General features: G+C 38.6%; 1 protein-coding gene across 1 annotated transcript in view; it reads left to right on the top strand.

Annotated features, from left to right (window-relative positions):
• LOC127456244 (acetylcholinesterase-like) overlaps positions 1-27,800 on the top strand; it is a 27,966-nt gene extending 166 nt beyond the window's left edge. The window contains exons 2-4 of the mRNA XM_051724639.1: positions 18,388-19,920; positions 22,184-22,341; positions 27,622-27,800. Coding sequence (XP_051580599.1) covers positions 18,401-19,920; positions 22,184-22,341; positions 27,622-27,725 — 1,782 coding nt within the window. The 5' untranslated portion in view covers positions 18,388-18,400 and the 3' untranslated portion in view covers positions 27,726-27,800. The remainder of the gene's footprint in view (positions 1-18,387; positions 19,921-22,183; positions 22,342-27,621) is intronic.

Below are 27,800 nucleotides of genomic sequence, written 5' to 3'. Positions count from 1 at the left end.
ATGAATATTTTGGTACTGTGCCATCTATTTATATCTATAATGGGGCGGATTAAAGAGTAGATCTGGACACCATTGCTCGTTTCTATAGACTGTGTGTTTCAGAGAGGGTCGATCCACGGATCTGGTTTGGGCTGTGTAGAGTTAAAGCAAAGTTGCGCTCCATGGATGAGCGCGTGTTTACGGAGTGCTGAGTTTTTGGATTGTTCTCCATTTCAGGTTCTTGGATTCACAGATTGTCACTGGATTATCAGTCGCTCCCCAAATATGCTGCACTGTGGTTATTGGGCTATTTTAAGAACACATTCTCATTCTGCTGGACCTTATGATCAAACTATTATGAGTAGAAGAGTATGTTAAACTTTACTTGCAGAAGCAGTTATAGGTAAACTCACTGCCTGGCCAAAAAAAATACATAAAATAAAATAAAATATTTGCTGTTTCGATTTAGCTAAGCAGATACTTAAGAGCCTATGATTGGATCATTATTGCAGTGATTTAATATGTTTCAGATGGCAACAATTCTTTTAACCCTAACTGATGCAGTGTGTAGCTTCTTATTTCTTAAACAACCATGTCGGAAGACGTATCCTGAGGTTGTGGAAAAGATGTTACTGTGTTTCAGAAGGGGCAAATTATTGGCCTGCATCAAGCAAAGAAAACAACTAAGGAGATTGCTGAAATCACTGGAATTGGGTTAAGAACTGTCCAACGCATTATTAAAACCTGGAAGGATAGTGGTGAACCATCAGCTTCATGGAAGAAATGTGGTCATCTTGAATGATCGTGGTCTGAGATCACTAAAACGCTTGGTGAAGTCACATTGTAAAAAATTGACAATAGGACTCACGGCTGTGTTTAATAGTGAAAGTAAGAGCATTTCCACATGCACAATGCAATGAGAATTTACAGGATTGGGACTAAACAGCTGTATGGCCACAAGAAAGCCACTTGTTATTGAGGCTAATTGGAAAAAATGACTTCAGTTTACTAGTGACCATAAAGATTGGACTGTGGAGCAATGGAAAAGGGTCATGTAGTCTGATGGGTCCAGATTTACCCTATTCCAAAGTGATGGGCACGTCAGGGTAAGAAGGGAAGTGCATGAAGCAATGCACCCGTCATGCATAGTGCCCACTGTACAAGCCTTATGACCTGGGGTTGCTTCAGTTGGTCAGGTCTAGGCTCATCAACGTTATGTGCCAATAAAATGAAGTCAGCTGACTACTTGAATGTACTGAATAATCAGATTATCCCATCAATAGATTTTTTCTTGCCTGATGGCACGGGCATATTCCAGGACAATAATGCCAAGATTCATTGGGCTCAAATTGTGAGAGTGGTTCAGGGAGCATGAGGAATCATTTTCACACATGAATTGGCCACCACAGAGTCCTGACCTTAACCCCATTGAAAGTCTTTGGGATGTGCTGGAGAAGACTTTATGGAGTGGTTAGACTCTCCCATCATCAGTACAAGACCTCGGCCAAAAATTAATGCAACTATGCGACATGGACGGAAATACATGCTGTGATATTGCATAAGGTTGTCGAAGCAATTCCAAGATGAATGTGCGCTGTAATCAAAGCTAAATGTGGTCCAATGAAATATTAGAGTATGTGACATTTTTTTTGTTTTTGGACAGGCAGTGTATGATATACATATTTACTATACTATAATCCATGGGTGATTCTCAAGAAAATGTTTTGGTCTTATTTTACTTCAAAATCAAAAGAAATATGCAAAATACAGAAAATAAATAAATAAATAATGAAATACTGAAATGAATCACTCATATAAAAGTTAAAATCTGTGTATAGATATGTTTGAGTAAAAGTAATATTATATTATGTTGGAGCTTACTGCTCATCATTTTACACTTTTAATCACTGTTTTGCACTTCACTAGCTCATTTAAATTGTTTTACGATCAATGAATTTATTAAAGTAGGCCTACAAATATTGTCACGTAATCTCTATTAATGTAAGGCTATAAAACAGCTTGTGTGGTAATTATAGCTTTAGATGGATTTTTCTTTTTTTTTTTTTTTTAGAAGTTGCTTTACAGGGTTACACTGTGTATTGCATTACAAGAAACAACAACATTCTGAGTAAAAGATAATGACTGTATCTTAATGCTTGTTTGTCCAAAAAAAGTACCATGTTTTTTATATTTACCATGGTAATACAATTTCACTATTTTAAGTAACTTGCTTGGAGAATGTAATTCACATGGTATATGAATATGGTAGTTCAGTAACATAATTCTGTATCATATATAAAAGTATAGTCTGATGCCAACATTGTACCATGGTAAAGCCATAGTGTTTTTATAAGGGATATCATGGCGGTGTTTACATAAGTAATAAATAATTATTTTTTTATAGACATTCTAAAGTTACTATCGCAGTTTAATTTCATGTTGAGTTTTACCTTTGTGTGGTTCTTACAAAACGTGTCAAGAAAAAGCCCTGATTCTATTTTACCCCCAAAATCAAAAGAATTAGAGGGTAAAATATACTTAAATGTGCTGAAAATAATGTCACAATGAAAATGTATTTATTTATTTATTTATTTTTTATTTTATTGGTTTTGGGTCAAATATGACCAGGTTTTGTGAGAATTTGTAAATTAATCCGTTTAATCCCATTTTTTTTTTTTTTTTTTTTTCAAGATGAGTGGGCAAATGTAGTATACATGAACAGTATTTTAATTCTTGGATAGCTCAGTGAAACAAACTGAAACAAAGTGTATGCCTTTAAAAAAAAATAAAGACAAAATACAATAAAAATAACTGGTTTGAAACTATAGTTACTAATAAATTACTCAGTGGCTTAATAGAGCCCATTAGAAAATTGCAACTAATAAAGTACCATGATTTTAAACAGGCAGTTGTGAAAAAGAAAATGATAAATCAAGAATAATTTCCTATTTCTTTTACATTTTTCTTAATTTTCATTTATTGCAACAATACTTTGAAATCTGCCATTTTATAATGGAAGTCATTCAGTTGCCTATTCAAAAATGAGGCTCTGTGTTTTCCCACTGTGACAACTAACATGTTTACTTGTCCTGTGAGCATGATTTATGGGAGCCAGACCAATCTTATTAATTAATCAATAACATACCCTTTAAACATTATACAGTATGTACACAATATGGTATTGTTGTCATGATTCACTGTTGTTTTGCCTTGTGTTTAGCCTCTGTCTTCTGTTTTCCCAGACTACATTCCCCATAATTCACTGCCCTCATCACTGCCAGCTGTTTCCGATTGTTCTCACCTGTCTTCCTTTACCTCGTTTATCCTTGTATATATAATGCCCTGTTGTCTGCTCAGTTCTCTTTGTCAGTTGTTGTGTTTTGCTCCTGTTTGATGTAATGTTTGTTTTCCAGTGTTTACCCTGTTTTTGTATTTTATTTATATGTTATTAAAGTTAAGCTGCATCTAGATCCTGCTCTCGTGACATCCTTCAAACATTACAGAACAACTGACCATACAAAATGGATCTAGCAGCTTACTTCATTCAACTGAGCCAGGCAGATTTACCCATAAAGGGATACTCCCATCTTTTCAGCACCATTGCCAGCTACACAGGATTTGCTGATTCCCACCTGAAATCTATTTATCGGATCGGACTCAGCTCACCGGTGGAGGGAATTGCCGTAGTCTGAGTCTGCTCCACAACAGGTCACAGCCACATCTGAGTCTGTTCCATGCCAGGTCACAGCCACGTCTGAGTCTGCTCCATGCCAGGTCACAGCCAAGTCTGAGTCTGCTTCCTGCCAGGTCACAGCCACATTTGAGTCTGCTCCACGCCAGGTCACAGCCACGTCTGAGTCTGCTCCATGCCAGGTCACAGCCACGTCTGAGTCTGCTCCATGCCAGGTCACAGCCACGTCTGAGTCTGCTCCACGCCAGGTCACAGCCACGTCTGAGTCTGCTCCACGCCATGTCACAGCCACGTCTGAATCTGCTCCACGCCATGTCACAGCCATGTCTGAGTCTGCTCCACACCATGTCACAGCTTCATCTGTCCCAGAGCCAGCGTTGCCAGCCTCATCCATCTCGGAGTCAGTGTTCACGGCTGCCCGGAAGCGGAGGAGGAGAAGGGCTTCTGCTATTGAGTCTCTGCCCATGTTCACGACCATAGAGGTCGTTCCCGAGTCTCTGCCTTTGTTCACGACCACGGAGGTCGTTCACGAGTCTCTGCCCATGTTCACGACCACAGAGGTCGTTCCCGAGTCTCTGCCTGTGTTCACGACCATGGAGGTCGTTCCCGTGACATTCATCAGATGAAATCAAGACAGTCAGCACTTTCAATTGACAACTCGAGTAAAATACATCAACAACTCTTTTTAAACTCTTCAAATTTCATAAATTCAGTCACAAGTGTAACTGGTGGGATTAAATGAGTTAAGCAAAATCAGTTATATGAAATTGCTGCACAATGCTTCAGTAAAGGGCTTTCTATTGGCTGTGTGTCATCTGCAACTGTCTTTCATGTGGATTTGTGAATTACATTTGTATTTCTCTCTTGTCCCTCAAGAGCTCTGATTACATGGTCCAGCTTCTCATTACGAGCTCTTTGCCATAAATTATAGAGTCTGTAGTATGCCCTGTGAACGAAACCAGAGATTAGGTCAGATCACACGCTGTGGCTCAAGTTCTCTTGTATCGTGCCTTTAATTGCTGCCCTGCCCACTCACCCTGCACTGAATAGATAATAGTATGCTAATAGAGTGTATGTTGTGCTCAGGGTTGGCCCTGGCAGACCCTTGAGGCATTGCAATGGCACTTCCTGTTTCAGTGTGTCAGGCTGTTCAGGTAGGGTCAGGAGACTGTGAGTCATGATTTCCCAGGTGAAGGAAATGATAATGAGACCAAGGGCTGGATGGCCCTTAAAATGGTGCTTCTGTTTTCTGCCGACTACCCACATGCTGATTCAAGATGATTTATTCTGGTTAAAGGGATATTTCATCCAATAATGACAATTCTCTCATTTACTCACCCTTATGCCATCTCAAACTCATATGACTTTCTTCCACGGAACTTAAGATATTTTAAAGAATATATTTTAAAGACACACTATCAGGATTTTCTGACTGAAGGGAGAAGAGTGCATCTCTCGGTCCCTTACCAGCAGCCTCAGAGGCCGCTTTGCCCCATTTCCCACCCTTAGGGGAACATACGTTAAGCGGCTCACCTGAGTGCATACATGTCTCACTAATGAACCAGCAATATAGCACCCCCCTCATCTCTGCTGAACATTACCTTACCGGCGCGCCTGTTGTGCCCTTCCTCGGGAGCCACAGAGGAGCAAGCAGGAGGCGAGGGATCATCTTCAGCTTTCATAACGAAGTGAGCCGAAAGCAAAGCGTGTTGAGTTTCATGTGTTTGCCATGAACACAATCAATCTCAGCGAGCCACCAGAGCCAAGCGTCATAAGTTCCGTGCACTCACAGTGAACGACTGTTACAAAAATAGTGCTGGTGCACATCAGACAGAGGGATTTATTGGTTGTTTGCTTGTTGAAATATTTGCCCAAAAAAAAAAAAAAAAAAAAAGATGTTGCTAAGCAAAAAGCTATTTTAGCTTCCTTTTTTAAGCTCTTTTTAGCGCTCTGCTCCCTTCAGTTGGAAAATCCTGATGGGGTGGGGCTCCAGCTTAAATGCCTGCAATGATGCATGCATAGGGCAGAGCAAAAACCATCACGAGCCAATCAAATTGGTGAAATGGTATGTGGTTTCAAGGTCACCGCCCCTATGAGGAGCTCCAACAGCATCTCGTTCCCTCCTTTCAGGGAACAAAGGTTAAATAAGTAACAGAGACATTTTCAAGAGGGTGATAGTTACCTTCAAATGTATGTGGTAACTTGATGCGTTATTATTCTGGTAAATTACTATAAATATACTTTGACTTTAACTGCTCAGCAATATTCTCTTCAAACTGTTGCTCCACCATGACTTGAAAGAACTTGACTTGAAAGAGAAAACGAACCATAGAAGCGGAGAGTTCACAATAATCTCACTACAGCACCTCTTATGGCAATGCTGAAAATGCAGTGCATGCTTGTGTTGGGTTATGATTTGTGCTCTGACACATTTCAGAAAGCAATGGTGTGTGAAATCAATCTTGTATGGCAAGAGGTGTCTGCTTTCACATACTTGCGTAGAGTATGTTTCGGCTTAATTTTGTTCACTTTTAAAAGAGAGTGCTTCAGATATTATCTTAGTTTATTGGCCAATATAAACCATATCACTGTTAAGAAATGTGTTTATGGTGGGACTTTGTGATGTGTGTGTGGTCAAAGTGTTGTAATCTTGAAAATGATCGATCAAAAGACACTTCACGGAGCTTAGAGCAGGTGTTGCCTTGATTGGAAGGCTTCCCATACACCAGGTCAATTTCTTTCTCTCTCATTATTTAATCTGTAATGTCGGGTCCAGGGATCATCTTTGTGAGCCTCTGAACTGACTTTGAAGCCACTTGAACCTTACCAATAAGTTCTTCACTTAATACAAACACCATCATTTGGTGTATGTGAATGAGTACTTCAGATTTCCAGGGCTTTGTACAGTCACCTCGACTAAAGGCATTGCCAAAAGGGAATGGACACTGTCCTATAAAGTGATGAAGTTACATCTCTCCTTCTAAAAATTTAGGAATTATATTGTTTATTTAACTAAATGTACTTTATATGGCAGATTTAAAGAATATAAACCAATTTGTCTCAGTTCCTCCCAAGGTGTCTTCCAGAGGTGGGTAGAGTAGCCAAAAACTGTGCTCAAATAAAAGTACAATTACTTGAATAATACTTTTTTTAATAAGAATAAGAAAGCATCCAATTAAAAGAATACTCAAGTAGTGAGTAACTCGTTACTTTCACAAATGACATAATGGACGTTAACTCCCCTATATTCCATTACATGATACACATTTAACATGTATTACAGAATTATTATTAATAATATTAATGGAAATTCTGTCATCATTCACCATCATGTTGTTCCAAACCCTTTGACTTTCTTCCATGCAACACAATAAGGATATTTTAGACAGAATCTCTCACGCACGTGACTCGCTGTGCATGCACAGAAATTCTGTCTATTCCCGCCCCAGTTGTCGTTTCCAGTACCCCCGCAAGGGCGTGGGTTAAATGCATAAATACTGCTCATGACATGCAGGACAAAGCACGCTAATATATTGCTGCAGATTTAAAAATGTACACTTAAAAACTGATGTCACAAGAGCCCATATTGACAGAATCACCCTGAAAATGACCATCACCATGACACAGAAAAGCCCACGTTATCATTAGAGCCACGACTTCAGCGCGCTGCCTTAAGTTGGAGCTGCAATTTTAATTTTGAAATATCCACTTGTCTTGGGTTAAATTAAGACATTGCATGACGAAACTATTCTTTTTCACTGTGTGGAGTGCAGAAAGTATTTCAATTAGTTAGAAGGGCTTGATGCCGCACTCGACTTGAGTGACAGTCTGTGACAGCGCGCGTAGCTGTGAACTTCCGCTGTTGCAAAAGTTCCATTCAATAATAAAAGTCCCATTCAATAATCTCTCAATACATTAATAAACAAAACTGTTAATAATATGCATTTATTGAAATTTAAAAAAAAAGTATGTAATTACATTTAAAAAAATATATTTAATTAACATGTTTAAGGTCTGGCTGTAAATACAAACATGACCTCACACCCCCAAATAACAAATAGGTTAAAAATGTACACTTAAAAACTAATGACACAAGAGCCCATATTGACAGAATTACCCTGAAAATGACCACCATGACACATGACAATACGCGCTCCTTCGGAACTGAACCACGGATCGCTTGTAGTGATGGGTCATTCATGAATGATTCGTTCATTTTGAAGTAATCTTTTATGTGACTCAGAAGAACGAGTAGTCTCAGAGTGTGATTAATTCATTTTGTGTTGGCTGCGCAAGTGCATTGCGCAACCTCCGTTCGTTTGTTACGTGAAAACCGCATAGGCGCTGTGCAGGAAACAGAAATGATTAGTTGACCTTTCAAATCTTTTGGTCCGAGTCGTTCGTTCTTTTGTCATATACGGCTGTCACGTGACAAAAGAACGAACGACTCGGACAAGAAGTTTCCAGAGGTGAACTAATCATTTCTATTTCTCATAATTTTTCCTTGGCTGCATTATACATTTTTCCTTATTGGGACTATAATCAAAGTTTGCTTAAGTAGACATGTTGGGGGGGATTTGGCTATTGAAAATGTAACATTTTAATTTAATTCTGCTCAAATGAACGAAATGAACGAAATGACTTGAATAAAGATTTTTTCATTTTGCTGAACGAGACTCAAAGATTCAAGTCAGTAAAATGATCCGATCTTCCCATCACTAATCGCTTGACGGCCACCGATGCTGTTGCACACGTTGGGTGTTGTTAAACTCACCGCTGAGTTTTGCGCAGAGAGGACTTGGATGTTAACCACCGCGATTTTATCAAAATCATTTGGAAGGTCAGATAAAAGTGATTGGCTGGCCTCATCGCATCACTGACTTACATTAAATAAAGACATTATATCGTACCGGGAGACTCTGAGAAGTGGTGGTATGCAAGAAAAACTGCCGGTACTCTGTAGGCAAAATTAGAGAAGTGCAGGTACTGTGTACCGCCCCACTTCAAGCACTGGTTTTAATAGATGTATTCACAGGGACTGTTTGTTTCCAGAGTGTTCTGGAATGGTTCAAAACTGCTATATTGTTACAAAAGCAGTGTTGGGGAAGCTTCTTTGAAACTGCAGATTGCCAAGCTACTCATAATTTAGTGAAATTAGAATCAAACTTCCCTTTTGAAAAAGTAGTTAGCTACTCTTCAAACTACATTTAAGTTACTTATTGGGGTTATACTGTACATATTTGTAAATGTATAACAATCCCATTATATAATTAAAAATTATTTTTCTGGCAGTATTTTGCTGCCTTTTGTAGAAGGATAGTGGAAGAGTCACTCTCAGATTCAGATATGACGTGATGAACTATTATTGCTACAGGCAGACGTCACTGCTGCAACGCTCTGGGCTTTATTATAGGAGTTTCCTTGAATAAAAACATTCTGTATGGCCTCTGTCTGCTCAATATGTGTATATGTGGGTGGATTTTTGGCGGTTTCCTGAGCCCATGCTGATCTGATATCGATTTAGGAGGAAAACATATATTGACCGATGAAATCGTGCCCAGTATTTTTTAAACCATCTACATAAGTTTAAAAAAAAAGAGTGTAGGCCTGAGATCTATGTTATGTTCTGTGTTTTATAAAGCCATTCTAAACTTTAGCATCAAATTTTACCCTGTTCACTTTTTCTTAATGCACAATTCATTAGTGCAAAGAAAGAAAATCTTTTTTTTAAGTAACTCGTGCCGCATTTGACACAGCCTTCCTTTTTGGCTGATGTCAACCAAGCTATAATAGCTATCTGGGCATTGTTTTAAGCTACTTTTGTAGGCATGGCAGCCTTTATGAAATCTAGCTAGTTTGCAATCCTCCAGAATTTACTACAAACTCGCATTCAGGTCTGGCTCCATTTTGGTACAGAACGCCGACTTTTCACCATCCAATCAATTCTGGATGGACAAAATCGTGGTCCCATATTTTTGTCTCGTTGAATATCCTGTTTCACTTGGAAATAGCATAGGTAATGTTAGAAAAATAGTAAAACGGATTGCAAAAGCCGTTTCATGTTGACTTTAAGACACATTTTCAGATTGGTCTTTGCAAAAGTGATTGTACTAATCCTAAGAATTCTAACGGAAGTCCCCAAACATATTCCTCTTGAGTCTCATTGAGATCTGCTTCAGAGAATTCTGACAGCTCAATCCAAATGTCTGATTTCTTTCAGAGAAAGGTTCTAAAAACCTGTGTGTGTGTGTGTGTGTGTGTGTGTGTGTGTGTGTGTGTGTGTGTGTGTGTGTGTGTGTGTTTGTGTGAGTGAGAGATAGGACAGAGATGCAAGTAAAAAGGGAAACAAACTTGTCAGAAGGCTTGGGTCCAAGGGGACAAACTGAAAAGAGGCAAGGAGAGTGTCTTATCTTCTCATTTCAACCTGTGCACACCAGAGATTTGCTGTTTGGTTTTTCTCCATTGTCAGGCAGATAAAGTGCCTTGAGTCTTTAGGGATCTCTTGACATTAAACATGCCATTTACATGAACCTGATGCTGATGTTATGATGCTTCTGTCTGATGGAGAAAGCCATATTTAGTCCATTCTCTGATATAGCTCCCATAAGTGATTTCTTCCTTTTTTTGTTTTTTTTTGGTTTGACCTTTGCTCCCTCTTTATACATTTGTTAAAGCTGGGTGATATAGCTTAATCATAAATAATATATATATATATATATATATATATATATATATATATATATATATATATATATATATATATTGTAATGAACTGGCCATGGAGACGGTTTTAGGATCCATGTGCTGGAAGTTTATTATGAACACAAGAAAACAATCCAAATCGGCAGGCAAATAGAGGTAATCGTAAAGCAAGCGGTATAATCCAATAAACCAAAAAGACGGTCCAACAAGGCAAACAAAATGAAGGGGTATCCAATAGGCAGTAAATCCTGGAAAACAGGCAATGGTCATAACATGAAAACAATCAGCAAAGGCAATGGAAAAACACTTGGTAAGGCAGGGTAAACCGGCAATACTTCGCAACGTCAAAATGGAACAGCATGGTATTTATATAGTTTAAACAGGAAGTCACCAAAGAAGAAATGGTACAGAGTTAGTATTCGGGAGAGGGCTCCCTCTGGTGGTTGGTAGGAGGGGTAACAACCTCGGATGTTACAGAACCCCCCTTCTATGAACAACAACTGGTGTTCTTCTACTGGGACGTCCCCTTGGTCGTGCAGCTGGACGATTAGGATGGGCATGATGAAATTCTTGGATCAGGAACGGGTCCAATATGTCCTTGGCGTCTACCCATGATCTCTCCTCTTGTCCATAGCCCTCCCAGTCCACCAAGTATTGCATCTGGCTCCCTCGTCGTCTTGAGTCCATGATCTCTCTGACCATATATGCTGTGGCTCCATCTACCTCCAATGGATGTGGAGGCTCAGAATCCTTGGTTCCAGAGCCAGATGCCGGGTGGATGGGTTTCAGCAAGGACACATGGAAGGAGAGATGCGGTAATTAGCAGGAAGCTCTAAATGATAAGTAACTGGGTTTATTTGACGGATAATTCAGAAAGGACCCACATACCTTGGACTGAGCTTCCTGCAGGGTAGCCGCAACTTGAGATCCCTTATGGACAACCAGACTCTCTGTCCTGGCTGATAATTGGGATGGAGACGCCTCCGTCGGTCAGCCTGGAAGCGCTCGCTGTAGCCGGACATGTGCGCTGTCCCACACCCTCTCGCTTTGCTTAATCCAATCGTCCACCGCTGGCACCGTAGAAGGATCTCCTGACCAAGGAACATTGGGGGTTGGTAGCCCAGCATGCATTGGAAGGGGGTTAGACCCGTAGAGGTATGAGTGAGGGAATTCTGTGCATATTCGGCCCAGGGCAGGAAATCGCTCCACTTCTCCTGTTCACGGCTACAATAACTCAGAAGATATATCTTGGTTTAGACATTCCACCTGTCCGTTGGCCTGAGGGTGGTAACCAGAGGTGAGACTCACATTGATATCCAGTTGTTTACAGAAAGCCTGCCAAACTCAGGACGTGAACTGTGGACCTCTGTCAGACATGATGTCCTCTGGGATTCCATAGACCCTAAGGACTTGGTGGAACAAGTCTACATGATTTAGAAAATCAATCTATTATTACCAGAATGGTAGTGTTACCATGGGAGTTTGTCAGGTCTGTGATGAAGTTGATGGACAAGTGGGACCATGGTCTTTGTGGTATTGGCATTGGTTGAAGCAACCCCGTGGGCAGTTCTCTGGGGGTCATGGATTGGGCACACACCTGACAAGACTTTACATAGTTAGTTACATCATGAATCAAAGTTGGCCACCAGAAGGAATTACGCACCAGGGTAACAGTTCTTTGGATGCCAGGATGTCCAGTGCTTAAGGAAGTGTGGACCCATTGGATAGTCCTCTGACGTAGAGCTTGGGGTACGTAGTGCTTGGTCGGGGGCAGTTAGGAGGTAATGGTTCATGCTGTTGTGCTCATTGTATCTCCTCCATAATGTCCCAACTAATCGGTGCAATGATGACAAATGGTGGCAGAATGGACCCAGGGTGAGGTTGGAGGTAGGGTGGATCATGTCTGCGTGAAAGTGCATCTGCCTTGCTGTTCTTGCTGTCAGGGTGGTAAGTGACTGTATAATTGAATCTGGTGAAAAACAATGACCATTGGGCTTGACATGGGTTCAATCTCTTGGCTGCCTTGATATATTCAAGATTTTTGTGATCGGTGATAACCTGGAAAGGGTAGACTGCCCTCTCTAACCAGTGACACCATTCTTCGAGGGCTGCTTTCATGGAAAGTATTTCCTTATTTCCCGCATCATAGTTACGTTCTGCAGAGTTAAATTTTCCGGAGAAAAAGGCACAAGGGTAAAGCTTGCCTGGTGTTCCGTGACGTTGTGACAGGACCGCTCCAATCCCGCAATCTGAAGCCTCTACCTCTACGACGAAGGGAAGATTGGGGTCAGGATGTTTTAGTATCAGAGCGGTCGTGAAACTTAACTTGATGGGGATGAAGGCCTGGTATGCGGCATCATTCCAAGGCAATTTGTTGGGCTTTACTTTGAGCAACAACGTGAGTGGGGCTGCAATGATGCTGTAATTCCTGATGAAATGGCGATAGAAGTTGGCGAAGACCAGAAACCGCTGTAATTCCTTGATTTTTGAAGGTGGAGGCCATTCGGTGACTGCTGTTATCTTAGAGAAACCATTTCTACACCTTGATGGCTGATATTGTAGCCTAGGAAAGTGGTATGGGAGGTATGGAACTCACATTTTTATGCCTTGACAGCAGTGTTGTTGTAGGGCCATATCGCACTCTTGCTCGTGTGATATTGCTTTAATAAATAAATATATATATATATATATATATATATATATATATATTTAGAGAGAGAGAGAGAGAGAGAGAGAGAGAGAGAGAGAGGTCAACAGAGAATGGCCAGGCTGGTTCAAACTGACAAAGTCTATGGTAACTCAGATAACCGCTATGTAAATTTGTGATGAGAAGAATAGCATTCTTCTTGGCGCTGTTTTGGTGGCACGAGGGGGACCTACACAATATTACACAGGTGGTTTTTAACTTGACCATGCAGCTCATTTTTGTTCAATTATCGTCGTATTGTGCTCCTTGAAACAACCACACCGTCTTTTTCCCAGAGCAGCCTGTATTTCTCCGGAGGTTACCTTTGGGTTTTTCTTTGTATCCCGAACAATTCTTCTGGCAGTTGTGGCTAAAATCTTTCTTGGTCTACCTGACCTTGGCTTGGTATCAAGAGAGCCCTGAATTTTCCACTTCTTAATAAGTGATTGAACAGTACTGACTGGCATTTTCAAGGCTTTGGATATCTTTTTATATCCTTTTCCATCTTTATAAAGTTCCATTACCTTGTTACGCAGGTCTTTTGACAGTTCTTTTCTGCTCCCCATGGCTCAGTATCTAACCTGCTCAGTGCATCCACGTGAGAGCTAACAAACTCATTGACTATTTATACACAGACACTAATTGCAATTTAAAAAGCCACTGGTGTGGGAAATTAACCTTTAATTGCCATTTAAACCTGTGTGTGTCACCTTGTGTGTCTGTAACAAGGCCAAACATTCGAGGGTATATAACTTTTGATCAGGGCCATTTGGGTGATTTCTGTTATCATTATGATTTAAAAAGGAGACAAACAACTATGTGATAATAAATGGCTTCATATGATCACTATCCTTGATCAGTCATATTTTCAAAATCAGTGCCAAAATTTCACAATTTCTGCCAGGGTATGCAAACTTTTGAGCACAACTGTATATATACAGTGTATATATATATATATATATATATATACAGAGAGAGAGAGAGAGAGAGAGAGAGAGAGAGAGAGAGAGAGAGAATACTCATATGTACAGGTGCTGGTCATATAATTAGAATATCATCAAAAAGTTGATTTATTTCACTAATTCCATTCAAAAAGTGAAACTTGTATATTATATTCATTCATTACACACAGACTGATATATTTCAAATGTTTATTTCTTTTAATTTTGATGATTATAACTGACAACTAAGGAAAATCCCAAATTCAGTATCTCGGAAAATTAGAATATTGTGAAAAGGTTCAATATTGAAGACACCTGGTGCCACACTCTAATCAGCTAATTAACTCAAAACACCTGCAAAGGCCTTTAAATGGTCTCTCAGTCTAGTTCTGTATGCTACACAATCATGGGGAAGACTGCTGACTTGACAGTTGTCCAAAAGACGACCATTGACAGGTTGCACAAGGAGGGCAAGACACAAAAGGTCATTGCGAAAGAGGCTGGCTGTTCACAGAGCTCTTTGTCCAAGCACATTAATAGAGAGGCGAAGGGAAGGAAAAGATGTGGTAGAAAAAAGTGTACAAGCAATAGGGATAATCGCACCCTGGAGAGGACTGTGAAACAAAACCCATTCAAAAATGTGGGGGAGAACCACTACGCACAGACGTATGCAAGTCATGGGTTTCAGCTGTCGCATTCCTTGTGTCAAGCCACTCTTGAACAACAGACAGCGTCTGAAGCGTCTCGCCTGGGCTAAAGACAAAAAGGACTGGACTGCTGCTGAGTGGTCCAAAGTTATGTTCTCTGATGAAAGTAAATTTTGCATTTCCTTTGGAAATCAGGGTCCCAGAGTCTGGAGGAAGAGAGAAGAGGCACACAATCCACGTTGCTTGAGGTCCAGTGTAAAGTTTCCACAGTCAGTGATGGTTTGGGGTGCCATGTCATCTGCTGGTGTTGGTCCACTGTGTTTTCTGAGGTCCAAGGTCAACGCAGCCGTATACCAGGAAGTTTTAGAGCACTTCATGCTTCCTGCTGCTGACCAACTTTATGGAGATGCAGATTTCATTTTCCAACAGGACTTGGCACCTGCACACAGTGCCAAAGCAACCAGTATCTGGTTTAAGGACCATGGTATCCCTGTTCTTAATTGGCCAGCAAACTCGCCTGACCTTAACCCCATAGAAAATCTATGGGGTATTGTGAAGAGGAAGATGCGATATGCCAGACCCAACAATGCAGAAGAGCTGAAGGCCACTATCAGAGCAACCTGGGCTTTCATAACACCTGAGCACTGCCACAGACTGATCGACTCCATGCCACGCCGCATTGCTGCAGTAATTTAGGCAAAAGGAGCCCCAACTAAGTATTGAGTGCTGTACATGCTCATACTTTTCAGTTGGCCAAGATTTCTAAAAATCCTTTCTTTGTATTGGTCTTAAGTAATATTCTAATTTTCTGAGATACTGAATTTGGGATTTTCCTTAGTTGTCAGTTATAATCATCAAAATTAAAAGAAATAAACATTTGAAATATATCAGACTGTGTATAATGAATGAATACAATATACAAGTTTCACTTTTTGAATGGAATTAGTGAAATAAATCAACTTTTTGATGATATTCTAATTATATGACCAGCACCTGTATATATGTATATATATATATATATATATATATAAGTAAAAAAAAATTAAAAAAATATTTAAAACTTTATCAGTAAATAACATACATTTTTGTCTGTTTATATAGCTCCATAAGACTCCCTGAGAAGAAATATAATATAGAGTAGAATTTACAAATTTTGTGGTGTCTTAAAATATTTATTTTCCTTTTTGGAGCTTAACAGACATGATCACAATGAACTATTCTTATATGGGAAAGCACGTGAAGATTCTACAAAATGTATCCTTATGTGATCCAAAAAATTAAAATTAAAATAATATTATTATTATTTTTATTTTATTTATTTTTTTATAATTACAGCATACATGACATGAAGGTAAATAAATGATGCCAGAATGTTCATTTTAGGGTGAACTATTCTTTTAAGGAAAGTACTTCTTCTCAATAACATAGAAGCTCAGTGTTCTGGGTCAGTCTGTCTGGTGCAGGCAGGCCATATTAATCAAGCAGGATTTACTCACTATCACAACAAGCAATCAGTGTGTCTAATTTTAGAAAAAAAAAAAAAAAAAAATATATATATATATATATATATATTTCTTCCCACATGGAGCTGAGTATTCAGGAAAAGGAGAAGGGTTGACGGGGTTGTCTCATCGTACTGAGTGAGTCATAGAGAGCATTTGTGCTTTCCTCTCCATCTGGAGTAAGCTGAAACCGCGGTGTCATTAATAGCTGTCTGAATGTTGCTGCCTGCACCTGCTTCAGTTGTGCAGCAGTGTAATGTTATATATTGGTTTGGTCACAGGGGAGATCCAACCTTTAGAGTAAAAATACTGTAATGACATCATAAAAAGGGTTGGGAAATGGGCTGGGTGATATATAGATTATTCATGATTAGGGCCGAAATATTTGGAGAATAGTTTAATTATAATTATTCTGTAAAATATTGTGATTGCGATTTAAACATTAATATGATAAACATATATATAAAAGTGGAAGTAATTCCTTTTAAATAAAATTAAGTCATGTTTTGCCCATGCTTTACTGCTGACCAGAAATACTGTTCTAGAAATGGTATTCATACCTGAGTCCTCTTAAAAAGAACCAGACTAAATAAATAAATAAAACAGTGAAAAACAGAGGGGGGAAAAAAATAACAATCACATTGCTGTCTGCTGTGTAATCCCTCACAAAGAATCTTAACTAGCTGCAAATTTGCTGCATGCAAATGAGCTTGTGATTTGCTGCAAATGTTTACCAGAAGTTTGCAGTTTTCACCAGTACTGGTCAGCCTCCGGCAGACCTTTGGTAACAATGGACAATTTGCCGCAAGTTTATTTTAAACCCAGTCAACCTGAATATTATATCATTGTAATATAATAATAATAATAATAATAATAATAATAATAATAATAGTACTGATTTAAAGTTAAGATCTTTATTAAAATATATTAAATGCATGCGGGAGCATTCTGTGTCATTCAGATTGAATCGCGAGCTGATACAGAACGCTTTGCTATCATGTCTGAGCAATTCATTGTAAAGAACCAACTCAAATGAGCGATTCATTTGTGAATCATAAATCTTTAGTTCTGATTCAAAACTGGCAACAGTAAACACTGGGTACATGGCATGATGTAGCGGTGTAGCTTTTGTCAATGCTATAGTTTTACCTAATCAGTAAAATAACTTTGCTACTTAAAAGCTACTTGATTTAAATAAATAAATAAATAAATAAATAAATAAAAAATAGCAAAGCTACCACCTGGCTACTGAGAAATGTTGTTAAGCTAATAGCTTCTCTATTTGTAGCAAAGCTACTGCCCATCACTGCTGATTCAGTGATTTGCATTATCACTCAAAATGCATGTGGAAGTACTGAATTGTAGGAAAATATAACACTACCGGTCAAAAGTTTTGAAACACTTGACTGAAATTTTACTCATGATCTTAAAAATAATTTGATCTGAAGGCTATGCTGAAATGTTTGAAATTAGTTTTGTAGACAAAAATATAATTGTGCCAACATATTAATTTATTTAATTACAAAACTAAAATGTTATAAAAAAAAAAAAAAGTTTTTGAAATTGATGACTTGGACCGAATAATTAAGAAAAGCAGCCACTAAGTGCACAACATAGATGGGAATTCCTTAAATACTGTTTAAAAAGCATCCCAGGGTGATACCTCAAGAAGTTGGTTGAGAAAATGTCAAGAGTACATGTCTGCAGATTCTAGGCAAAGGGTGACTACTTTGAAGATGCTAAAATATAACAGTTTTTATTTATTTTGGATTTTGTTTAGTCACAGCATAATTCCCATAGTTCCATTTATGTTATTCCATAGTTTTGATGACTTCACTATTATTCTAAAATGTGAAGAAAAAAAAAAATATAATAAAGAATAAGTGTTTCAAAACTTTTGACCGGTAGTGTAAGTGCACATAAATGAAAATGATTAAATATCTTGATTGTGATTCATATGTAAATACAATTTGCATTGATAGGTCATAAAAATGTCTGGGTCTTGTAGAAATGCCTTTTCTTGATATCCCTCCATAGATGAGTTTCTGTGTTAAGTTTTGCAGTGTAGATGCCTTTTGACTTTGCTATATAGAATATGTGTTAAAGGGTAATTTTTATTTTTATTTTTAATTCCTTAAGATTTCAATCCTTAATCATATTTCATGCTTTATCATTAGACTGCTTTTATGGCTCATAGATTTTATGGCTCATAGATTTCTTCATGATTTTTGTTTATCAGCCTAGAAGACACCATGATTGGCGCTCACATCAAATCCACTCTGCCAGTTTTGGCTATTCTACTCCTCCAACCAACAGCAGGGCAAGATGAACTGGTCGTCTCCACTGACAAAGGCAAAGTCCAGGGTGTAAGACTTCCTGTGCCAGATGGCTTAGAGTCCGTGACAGCCTTCCTTGGTATCCCCTACGCCAAGCCTCCATTGGACATGCTTCGCTTCAAACGACCTGAGCCTGCTGAGGTGTGGAGCGGGATACGAGATGCCACTCAATACTCCAACTCCTGCTTCCAGGTGCCAGATACAGTGTACCCAGGATTCCCAGGAGCTGAGATGTGGAATCCCAACACCAGGATTAGTGAAGATTGCCTGTACCTCAATGTATGGACCCCCTTAATCCACTTCCATAACAAAGCCAAGCCCTTAGTACCAGTTATGGTGTGGATCTATGGTGGAGGTTTCTCCACAGGTACTGCTTCCCTGGATATGTATGACGGGCGTTTCCTCAGCCAGTCCCAAAATGTGGTGGTGGTATCTATGAACTACAGGGTTGGACCATTGGGATTCCTATCTCTACCTGAAAGTAAGGACATAAAGGGCAATGCTGGTCTTTTTGACCAGCAGTTGGCTCTCAGCTGGGTGGCAAAGAACATTGCTTCATTTGGGGGTGACCCATCCTCCGTAACCTTGTTTGGGGAAAGTGCTGGAGCTGGCTCTGTAGGACTCCATTTGCTTTCGGAGGGTAGTCATGGCCTGTTTGCCCGTGTAATTCTCCAGAGTGGCAGTCCTAATGCAGTGTGGGCAGCCGTGGAGCCAGCTAAGGCCTGGAACCGTTCTCTGACTCTGGTTCAGCTTCTGAACTGCCCACTTGGACCTACTGAAGTAGAGACCTGCTTAAGAGCAGTTGAACCTGAGAAATTAGTCAGTCTTCAATACGATGTCATTTCTGATCCCGTCATCATAAATGTGCCCTTTCCTCCAACAGTGGATGGAGAGTTTCTCTTGGATATGCCTAATGTCTTAATCCAGTCGGGACGTTTTCTGAAGACTGAGCTCCTGTTGGGATTGAACAGAGATGAAGGAACGTACTTCCTTGTTTATGGTGCACCTGGGTTTGGCATCCATAACCAGAGTCTTATCAACAGAGACCAGTTCCTCAAGGGTATATCCTTGAGTCTCCCTGGTTTCAGTGATATAGCCAGAGAGGTGGCTGCCTTCCAGTACACGGATTGGACAGATGAGCAAAGCAAGCAAAAGAACAGAGATGCCTTAGGCTGGTTGGTGGGTGACCGCTATTTTTCGTGCCCCTCGCTGGATTTTGCCCGCAGGTATGTTGAGCATGGGGGCAGTGTCCGATTGTACCTGTTTCACCATCGCTCTGGCTTCAACCCCTGGCCTCAGTGGATGGGGGTAATGCACGGGGATGAGATCCCGTTTGTTTTTGGGATACCTCTGAACAAGACTTTTGGATTCTCTGAGGAAGAGAAGACCATGAGTCAGAGAATCATGGAGCATTGGAGCAACTTTGCTAGAGTTGGGTGAGTGTAAATATTGTCAATTTTAAAGGAATAGTTCACTCAAAAATGAAAAGTCTAGAATGAATTAATTCATTTTCTGTACCAGGTCATACTGTCAACTCAACCAAAGGTCCCTGGCTAAAAAAAATAGTTTTTGGTAATGCTTTTACTGATGAAAGTTACATAACATAAATTACATAAATTATGTTGAAAGCAAAAATAGTATGCCATGGATCAGTAATTACTGAATAATCCATTATAACCTTAGAAAGGTGACAGTGTTATGATTTTCATTTGTAAACATAGATAGGTTTGTGTATTACTAAAATCAAGTGACTTCAGTACACCGTGTTGTACTATACTGTATGCCAATGGTGTGAGTCCAAAAACTGGAGACTTTTTTGTATTCTGGACTTTTTTGTATTATTTTTCCAAAGTCTGAGTGCCTGTAACTCTAGAAGTTTTAAAGATATGTAAAATTATTTTAGATTCTGGTTCTGAATAAACTTTCCTTGTTGTTGTTGTTTTTCAATTTTAAGGTCCTAAGATATACAGTATATTATCCTTTTAGATTCTGAATAAATTTTAGTTGCTGTTGTTGTTGTGTTTTTTTTTTTGTGTTTTTTTTTTTTAAGGCCCTATATGGATAACCTAACCCTGTGATATGGAGCTCTCAATGCGGCTCCATCCAAAAATTTCAAAAACTAAATGTGGGTCACATGATATGAAGCTAGTTTTTCTTGTCTAACTACACAAACATCTAAAGTACAAGTACAAATAATGAAATACAAATAATGTTGAATCTAAAAATGTACCAATGTTTATCCACATATAAAAAAATACATTAAAAAAAGCTAAATTCTCAGTTTTTAAGAGTCCAAAAATACACTATTATTAAGAAAAAGCGACACATGTGGTACTTCAGTTAGTTAAAACGCATATCTAATGTTTGGATTTCAGAAATTTACATCTGTAAAGCTCTGGAATAGATCATTAGGGCTCCAAATACCAAAGGGGCTGAAACTGTATTTGTACGTTATTTTCCCATTATGCTTTTTTATGCCCTAAACACTAATGTATGGCTTCAAAAACATATGAGTTTGGAACAACATGTAAACAACTTTCAGTGAGTATGTGTTTTTTTTTAATTTATTTTTTTATGTACTTTGAATAAACAAAGAACACTTTTTTTTAATACAATTTTTGGTTGAACAATTTCTTTAATACACAGATTTTTTTTATTTTTATTTATGTCTGAGAGTATAAATCAGTATACGTCACTGTGAGATGGAGAAGTTGCATATATATCTTGATGAGACAGTCTAAAATATGTTCCCACTGTAAGTTGAAGTGATAAAACAAATCTTGGTGTTGCTTGCAGGCTAGTGTTGATTAGCATCCTCATTTGTTTGGAATAAATTATGGGAAGGCAGCAACAGCCTTTATTGTGACTGTGAGCAAGCTTAGTTTCTTTCAATTAACACTTCATCCACTCTTCACGCTGCAGGCAATCGCATCAATGGACATGATCGGTAAACAAGATCACAGTGGAACATGCTGAAGTTTGTCGTTCTTTGAAAAGGGACAATTATGTTTTAAACGAGTGAAATTCTCGGATTGTGAATTGAGGACTCATATTTTAAAGCTGTGGTTCTCAAGTGGTTGGACGTGACAATTTATTTTAGTAATGTTTATAATATTTTCGGGGATAGCAAGGAAAAAATAATGCTAATCAATGTAATAAAATTAATCTAACTGAATGTTATGAAGATTTTTGTCACTAGCATCTAATCCTAGTGTAATAAAAAGAAACTTACCATATAGTTGTGCATAGTTAGAACAGCAAAATAAATATGTTGAGTAAACACTTCCCATATAATTAGTTGTTTACTTTAAAGGTTGTGCATCCTAACAAACTCAACTGTATTTTTATGTTAAAGAAAATACTACCGAACCCAATGCAGGTTTGCTTGGCATAATAAATATAATAAATACATTTGTTTATTTTTTTTTATTTTGAACTACATATTTGTTTACTTTTGTATGAAAAACAATATTGGTACTGTGTTGAATCTCCAGTGTATCTTGTTCGTGGAGTTGAGAATCATGGTTTTATAGGACTGCTAGGTGTTCTTTACAAAAGCATGTAATTGTCGTAGCTATTGAGTCATTTCATTGATTTTTCTTCAGAAGGCTGTGTTGTTTTGGGGCAGTAATGTATTGATGTAACTCGGCTCCATACATAAACTGACCTTTGAGTTGATTTCATTGCTTGATGTTACAGGGACCCAAATGTCAAAGGAGTGGATTGGCCGCAGTTTACACTGGAACATCAGCAGTATGTGGTGCTCAACACTAGCCCATCACAGACACTCCGGATGCTTAGAGCCCAACAGTGCAAGTTCTGGGACAGCTTGATGCCAAAACTGCAGTATGTCACAGGTGAGGGAAACGGAGCCACAGATTGAGAACAGCCACCTTTTTTGACCCACACCACATAAACAGCAAATCATGATTTATTTACTTCTGCTGATCTCTCCAACATTGCCTGGACAGCACAGGTGTCTTCTCCTAGTCCCTTAACGCTACTGAAGAAAATAAAAAGGTCAGGCTGGTCTGGTTTTAGAGGGGTTCTGGTCACTTGTCAACTGGTTAGGCTGGGAGACTAGCTGAATGACCAACTAAACCACCATAAATCCAGCTTGGCTAGGCTGGGAGACCATCTAAATGAAAATGTATGTTGATGCTGATATCCTATGAAACCGATAAAGCAAACCTGCCTCTTCTACTCAGGTCAGGTATAATATGTTTTTCATGCAACAATCTGTAATTGACAACCAGATTGTTTTTCATAGGTTGCGATAGTATGACAAGATTTGCCCTGGAATCCACAGACTTGAGCTTTTCTCAAAAGCTCTTTTGTGCCTTCCATTTATAGCAGTACATTCAAGATGTTTTCACAAGGACAAGGAGATACATTTAGTGCAGACATATTTAGCTGAAATACTTTTACACTTTTTCTCAATCGCTTTTGCTAATTTTTTTTAAACAGTCTTAACATTCTCTAAACTCAGTGGTGGCCCGTGCATTTGAAGTCTAGGCCTTCAGTGCAATTCATGCCATTAAGAAAACCCAGTTTCACAATGAATACGACACCGTATACATTACGTGGCAGTCAACTAATAATACCAACTGACATTTTAAAAACACATCCACACACTAAAGCCAGAACCAAGGAGGTCTAATACCAAGAAAAAGCTCTCTAATAATATTTGCAATTTAAATTTTGCTTGCAATAAATTTTGTTTCGTCAGGGTACACGGTTATTTTACAAAACTTGATCTGACACTGAATGCTCAAGCAGCCTAATTTACACTTAGAAAACTCCTGATGTTGCTATAACAATGCAAAAAGCACTTACCAGTTTGCTTGAAGTGAAAATCAGCCCTCCTTTCCTGTTTAATTAATCAGTCGCTCGGTCATGCAGAACATCTCAGGTTTTTAAATCCATAAGGATCTCTTTCTCAATGGTAATGATGCAGTGATGACAGCCGACTCATCAGCAAGATCTCGCGCTCTTCGCTTTCAAAATACGTACATCACTTAAAGCATGTTTGCGTCACTCAAGGCCAGCTAGAAGGCCTGGACTGGGACATATCCTAAAGACCACACCCACCAAGAACAAATAAATCAATCTGATTGGCTGATGAATCTGACAATCCGACTTTAGATGCCTATTCACTGCAGTGTTGAGGGATTCTGTAGAAATTCTGAAGGCTTGACGGGGTGGAGCTCAGACTCATGTGCTGCTTCGGCTTCGGGCATGCGATTTGTGAAACAGTTGTCAAACTTTGCTTGTAAGCATTGAGGAATAAATTCTGATTTGATAAACTTTTTGTTTTTTGCTATTCGTTAGTAGATGAATTAGGAGTGGAAAGCGATCGAAAATACATTGGCAAAAAAGTCAATGAGAATGAAAGGATCAAAAAATATTTATTTATAAGGCATGTTACACCAGCAGAGAACGCTTTGCTGGCCCTGAGAAATTACCACTGTCTAAACTGTAAGTGCAATTTTCATAACTGTTTTATGGGACATCACAACTCTATTGCATGTCTGCAAAATGTAGTAACTCACCCAAAACATTTAATTCATGCTTCAAAACCTAGTTAATGTGTCAGTAAATTGGCCAATGCCACCAAAATGAAAAGTTTTTTTTTTTTTTGTCATCGTGTGAGCCGTACTGGTCAAAATATTAAGATGTTTTGTTTCACCATGGCAGTCAACCCTGGAAATGTTTGTTATTTACAAATTTAATTTTTGTTCTACTTTTTTGTTGACAATGACTGCTTACTGTACTATACAAGAATGTCAGTTTTGTCTAGCTGAATGCTATTGTGTATCACACTGAGCTTTTTAGATACCGATTTCAACAGTAGGTAAAAGTTTCTGGGAAAAGTCAATACTGTACAATACTGTAGTACACAGAAATAGGATATGCACATTTGTATGTATACAGTACATTTATTTTTGTAGCAATGTGTTACATGTAAATAGAAAATTCACATTTGCATGTCCATTTTTACACATTTCTTACATGTAAAGTCATATATAGTGAACAGAAAATTGCCACAAAATGACATCCATGCAAAAAAAAAAAAAAAAAAAAAAAGCAACAATGAAAAAACCTGCGGTAGTTCTGTAAAAAACAAATTGTACCTCCTCACATACGTAACACTACAAGTTCCCATCTTCTTGGTGGACATCCTGTCACTCTTGTTGGTCTGGCCAGAGATTTAGCAGACATCACAAACATTCCATGTCATAGATATTTATGGAATATACATGTATGTCTCACAGATTTTGATAATTGAATGGATCATTTTGCATGTGATGGCTCACACAGTAAAAAAAATGTTTAGAAGTTGTGAAGAGTATGACAATTTCACTGAGAATCAACATCAGTTTTGATCAGCAAGCCATGTGCATTTAGTTATTGCACAAATTATAGACAATTGTACATATTCTTTTGCACGCATTTGCCAAAACATGTGCAATTTGCTTAAATGAATAAGAAATGCAAATCTGGTGTGAACAAGAAACTAATTGTTCAGAGATTTGAACTTGAAGACTTGAAATTCAGTGTCAAAGGCTTGAATGCTTCAGCCTTGGCTGTACATCTATATTATTTGTTATACATTTATCCCACTGTTTGGGCATTTTCAGTTTAAGTAGTTTTTTTATGTTGTATGTTAGTGACTATTTAGTAAAAAGATATCCAGTGGATGCCATTGGGAGAGAAATGGACAATAAAACAAAGTAAATGAAACAGAAGATCTCAAGACTCATGGCATTCATGCCCAAAGATGTGCCACTTCTGACATCCTAGTCCAAAAAAAAAAGAAAAAAAAAAAGTATTTTTTTTGCTCTGCAAAAGAGCATTTTGCTGTAGTTGCTCGCTCATTGAAACCCATTGAACTAAACATGTAGCTTGTGGTCTGTTTCCACCTCTGCTGTGGGTGATGTTTGCTTTTAAGTGCATTACTAAACATAAGGTGGGACAGTCATGGCATTTTCCACTGGAAGCGTTTGCATGTACATTTGTATATTTAAAAGGCCTTGCCATGCTTAAAATCATCTTGCGAAACCCTTGGCTGCCTTCACAGTTGTCATTACTAATTAAAACACTAGATATAGACTGTTGGTTTTAAATCGGCTTTCAGAGGTCTTTGCAAGGTGGTGCTCAATGGTGAGGCTTTAGGAACCTCCTGAAATTCTGGCACTCTGTATTATCAGTGGTAGGAGAAGTAAGAGAATTGGAGTTCCAGGTAGTGTGTCCGCAGGGAGCAGAATTAAATTTGACACTGAAATGGAATGAATTGATCCTGATTTGTGCCCAGTTGAAAAAATACAAAGAGCATTGCAGCAGAAAACCTTGTCTTATGTACTGGAGGTCAACCAGCAGTGACTGTGCATACAAATGCACATGTGCGCAAATTGAATTATCATCACAGTGGCCAGTGCGCAGTCTTTCTGTCGCTCATGATGGCAAAGTGATTCCCTGTGGAATCAATGCCGCATTTAATCTCTTAAGATTACTACTTTTGCGAGATGGCTGTTTGGTAGGGTGACCAGACGTCCCCGTTTTCCAGGGATATTCCCGGTTTTTGGTGGTCTGCCCCCGAATGGAGCTGTCCCCGGAAAGTCCCCGTTTTTCCAGAGCGTTCAAAACAGCCTGCATAGTGATTATATTACATGACAAGAAACTTAGCCCGAGCAGCAAAGCTTACCGTATGCTGTTTATTTTGACCAACAGAGGGGGCTGCTCACTATAGCAGCTTCAATTCATTCGTCTTTCTTCACTGATTAATTGGTTGGGCCAGTTTTGCCATTAAGAACTGGACTAGGCAATTGAAGAGCATTATTATCATTGTTATAAACTTAAATGTGAGGCACATACTAGCTATTTATGTTATAAAGTTATATTTTTATGTATTTTATAACAGGTTCTGAATTCGGTGTGCGATTGTATTGAAAGTTTGGCCTTCATGATGCTGGAATTCCCACACAGACCGCACAACTATAACATGCTGGTTAAAAGTAGTCAAATTAATCCCTGCAGATGAACAAATAAAATCAATAATTTTATCTTTATTCAGTGTGTGTTGTGTATATCAGTGCTATTGGCCCACCATCCCCTCTCCCTCCCTCCCACACTAGTAATATCACACACTGAATAAAGAAAGTACCTTCTTACATATTTGCTCATTTGTTGTTTTTACATATACCCGAAATAAATTTCAAAGACAAATATGACATTAATAACATGGAAAAAATAAATAAAAATGTATAATAAAATATCTGCAAAGAAATGTACAGTTAGTCAGTACATCACAGCATAGATTACATTGCACCTTGCAGGGAAACAAGTGACTGAAAAGGAGCACCATAATGCATAAGACTTCAAAATAAAAGGTGGTAATTAAGGTAACGCTTTATTTTGATGGTCCCAAATAGATATTTAACTGACTATAAGTTACTTATCAACTGACTTGCTATAGGTAGTAAACAGTGTTTTAACAAACATTCAGTAAACTTTCAGTAGCCATTATAGATTTGCATATATACAGTAAAATTTCTCTTTTTCCACATATCCCAGCTAAGCTGGGGTCAGAAGGTCAGCCATGATACAGCACCCCTGGAGCAGATAGGGTCAAGGGCCTTGCTCAGGTGGCATCTTGATGGTGCTGGGGCTTGAACTCCTGACCTTCTGGTTAGTAACCCAGAGCCTTAACTGCTGAGCCACCATCCTCTGCCACCTGAATTGAGGCGAGTCACTATGCCACCACGAGTACTTAGAGCGCATTGGGAATTTGGCATTCCAATTTGGGGAGAAAATAAATTAAAAAATAATGTGAAAATGTACTATTACAATTTAAAAAAAAAAAAAAAAAAAAAAAAAATACATAAACTACTATAAAGAGTTCTCATCAAAATATCAGCTTTGTAGATCCTTGGCATTCTAGCTGTCAGTTTATCCAAATACTCAGGTGGCATTTCAACCCACGTGTTGTCGGGCACTTCTCACGCACCTTACAGTCTAGCTGATCCCACAAAAGCTCAATGGGGTTAAGATCCATCACACTCTTTTCCAATTACCTGTCATCTAATGTCTGTGTTTCTTTACCCACTCTAACATTTTCTTTTTGTTTTTCTGTTTAGGTGTTGGAGTGATGGCTGCTGGAAATGGGGCCTGTCAGGATATGATCAAAAATTACTTTTTTCAAATAGTGATGGTGCTGTTTTTTACATCAGTAATGTTCTGAATATACTTTGTGATCAGTTGAATGCCACTTTGGTGAATTAAAGTACCAATTTCCTTCCAAAACAGCAAAATCTCT

The sequence above is a fragment of the Myxocyprinus asiaticus genome, chromosome 18, assembly GCF_019703515.2.
Source record: "Myxocyprinus asiaticus isolate MX2 ecotype Aquarium Trade chromosome 18, UBuf_Myxa_2, whole genome shotgun sequence".
Lineage (NCBI taxonomy): Eukaryota > Metazoa > Chordata > Actinopteri > Cypriniformes > Catostomidae > Myxocyprinus > Myxocyprinus asiaticus.
The sequence above is the reverse complement of the archived record's forward strand: the minus strand, read 5'-3'. Positions and strand labels throughout refer to the sequence as shown.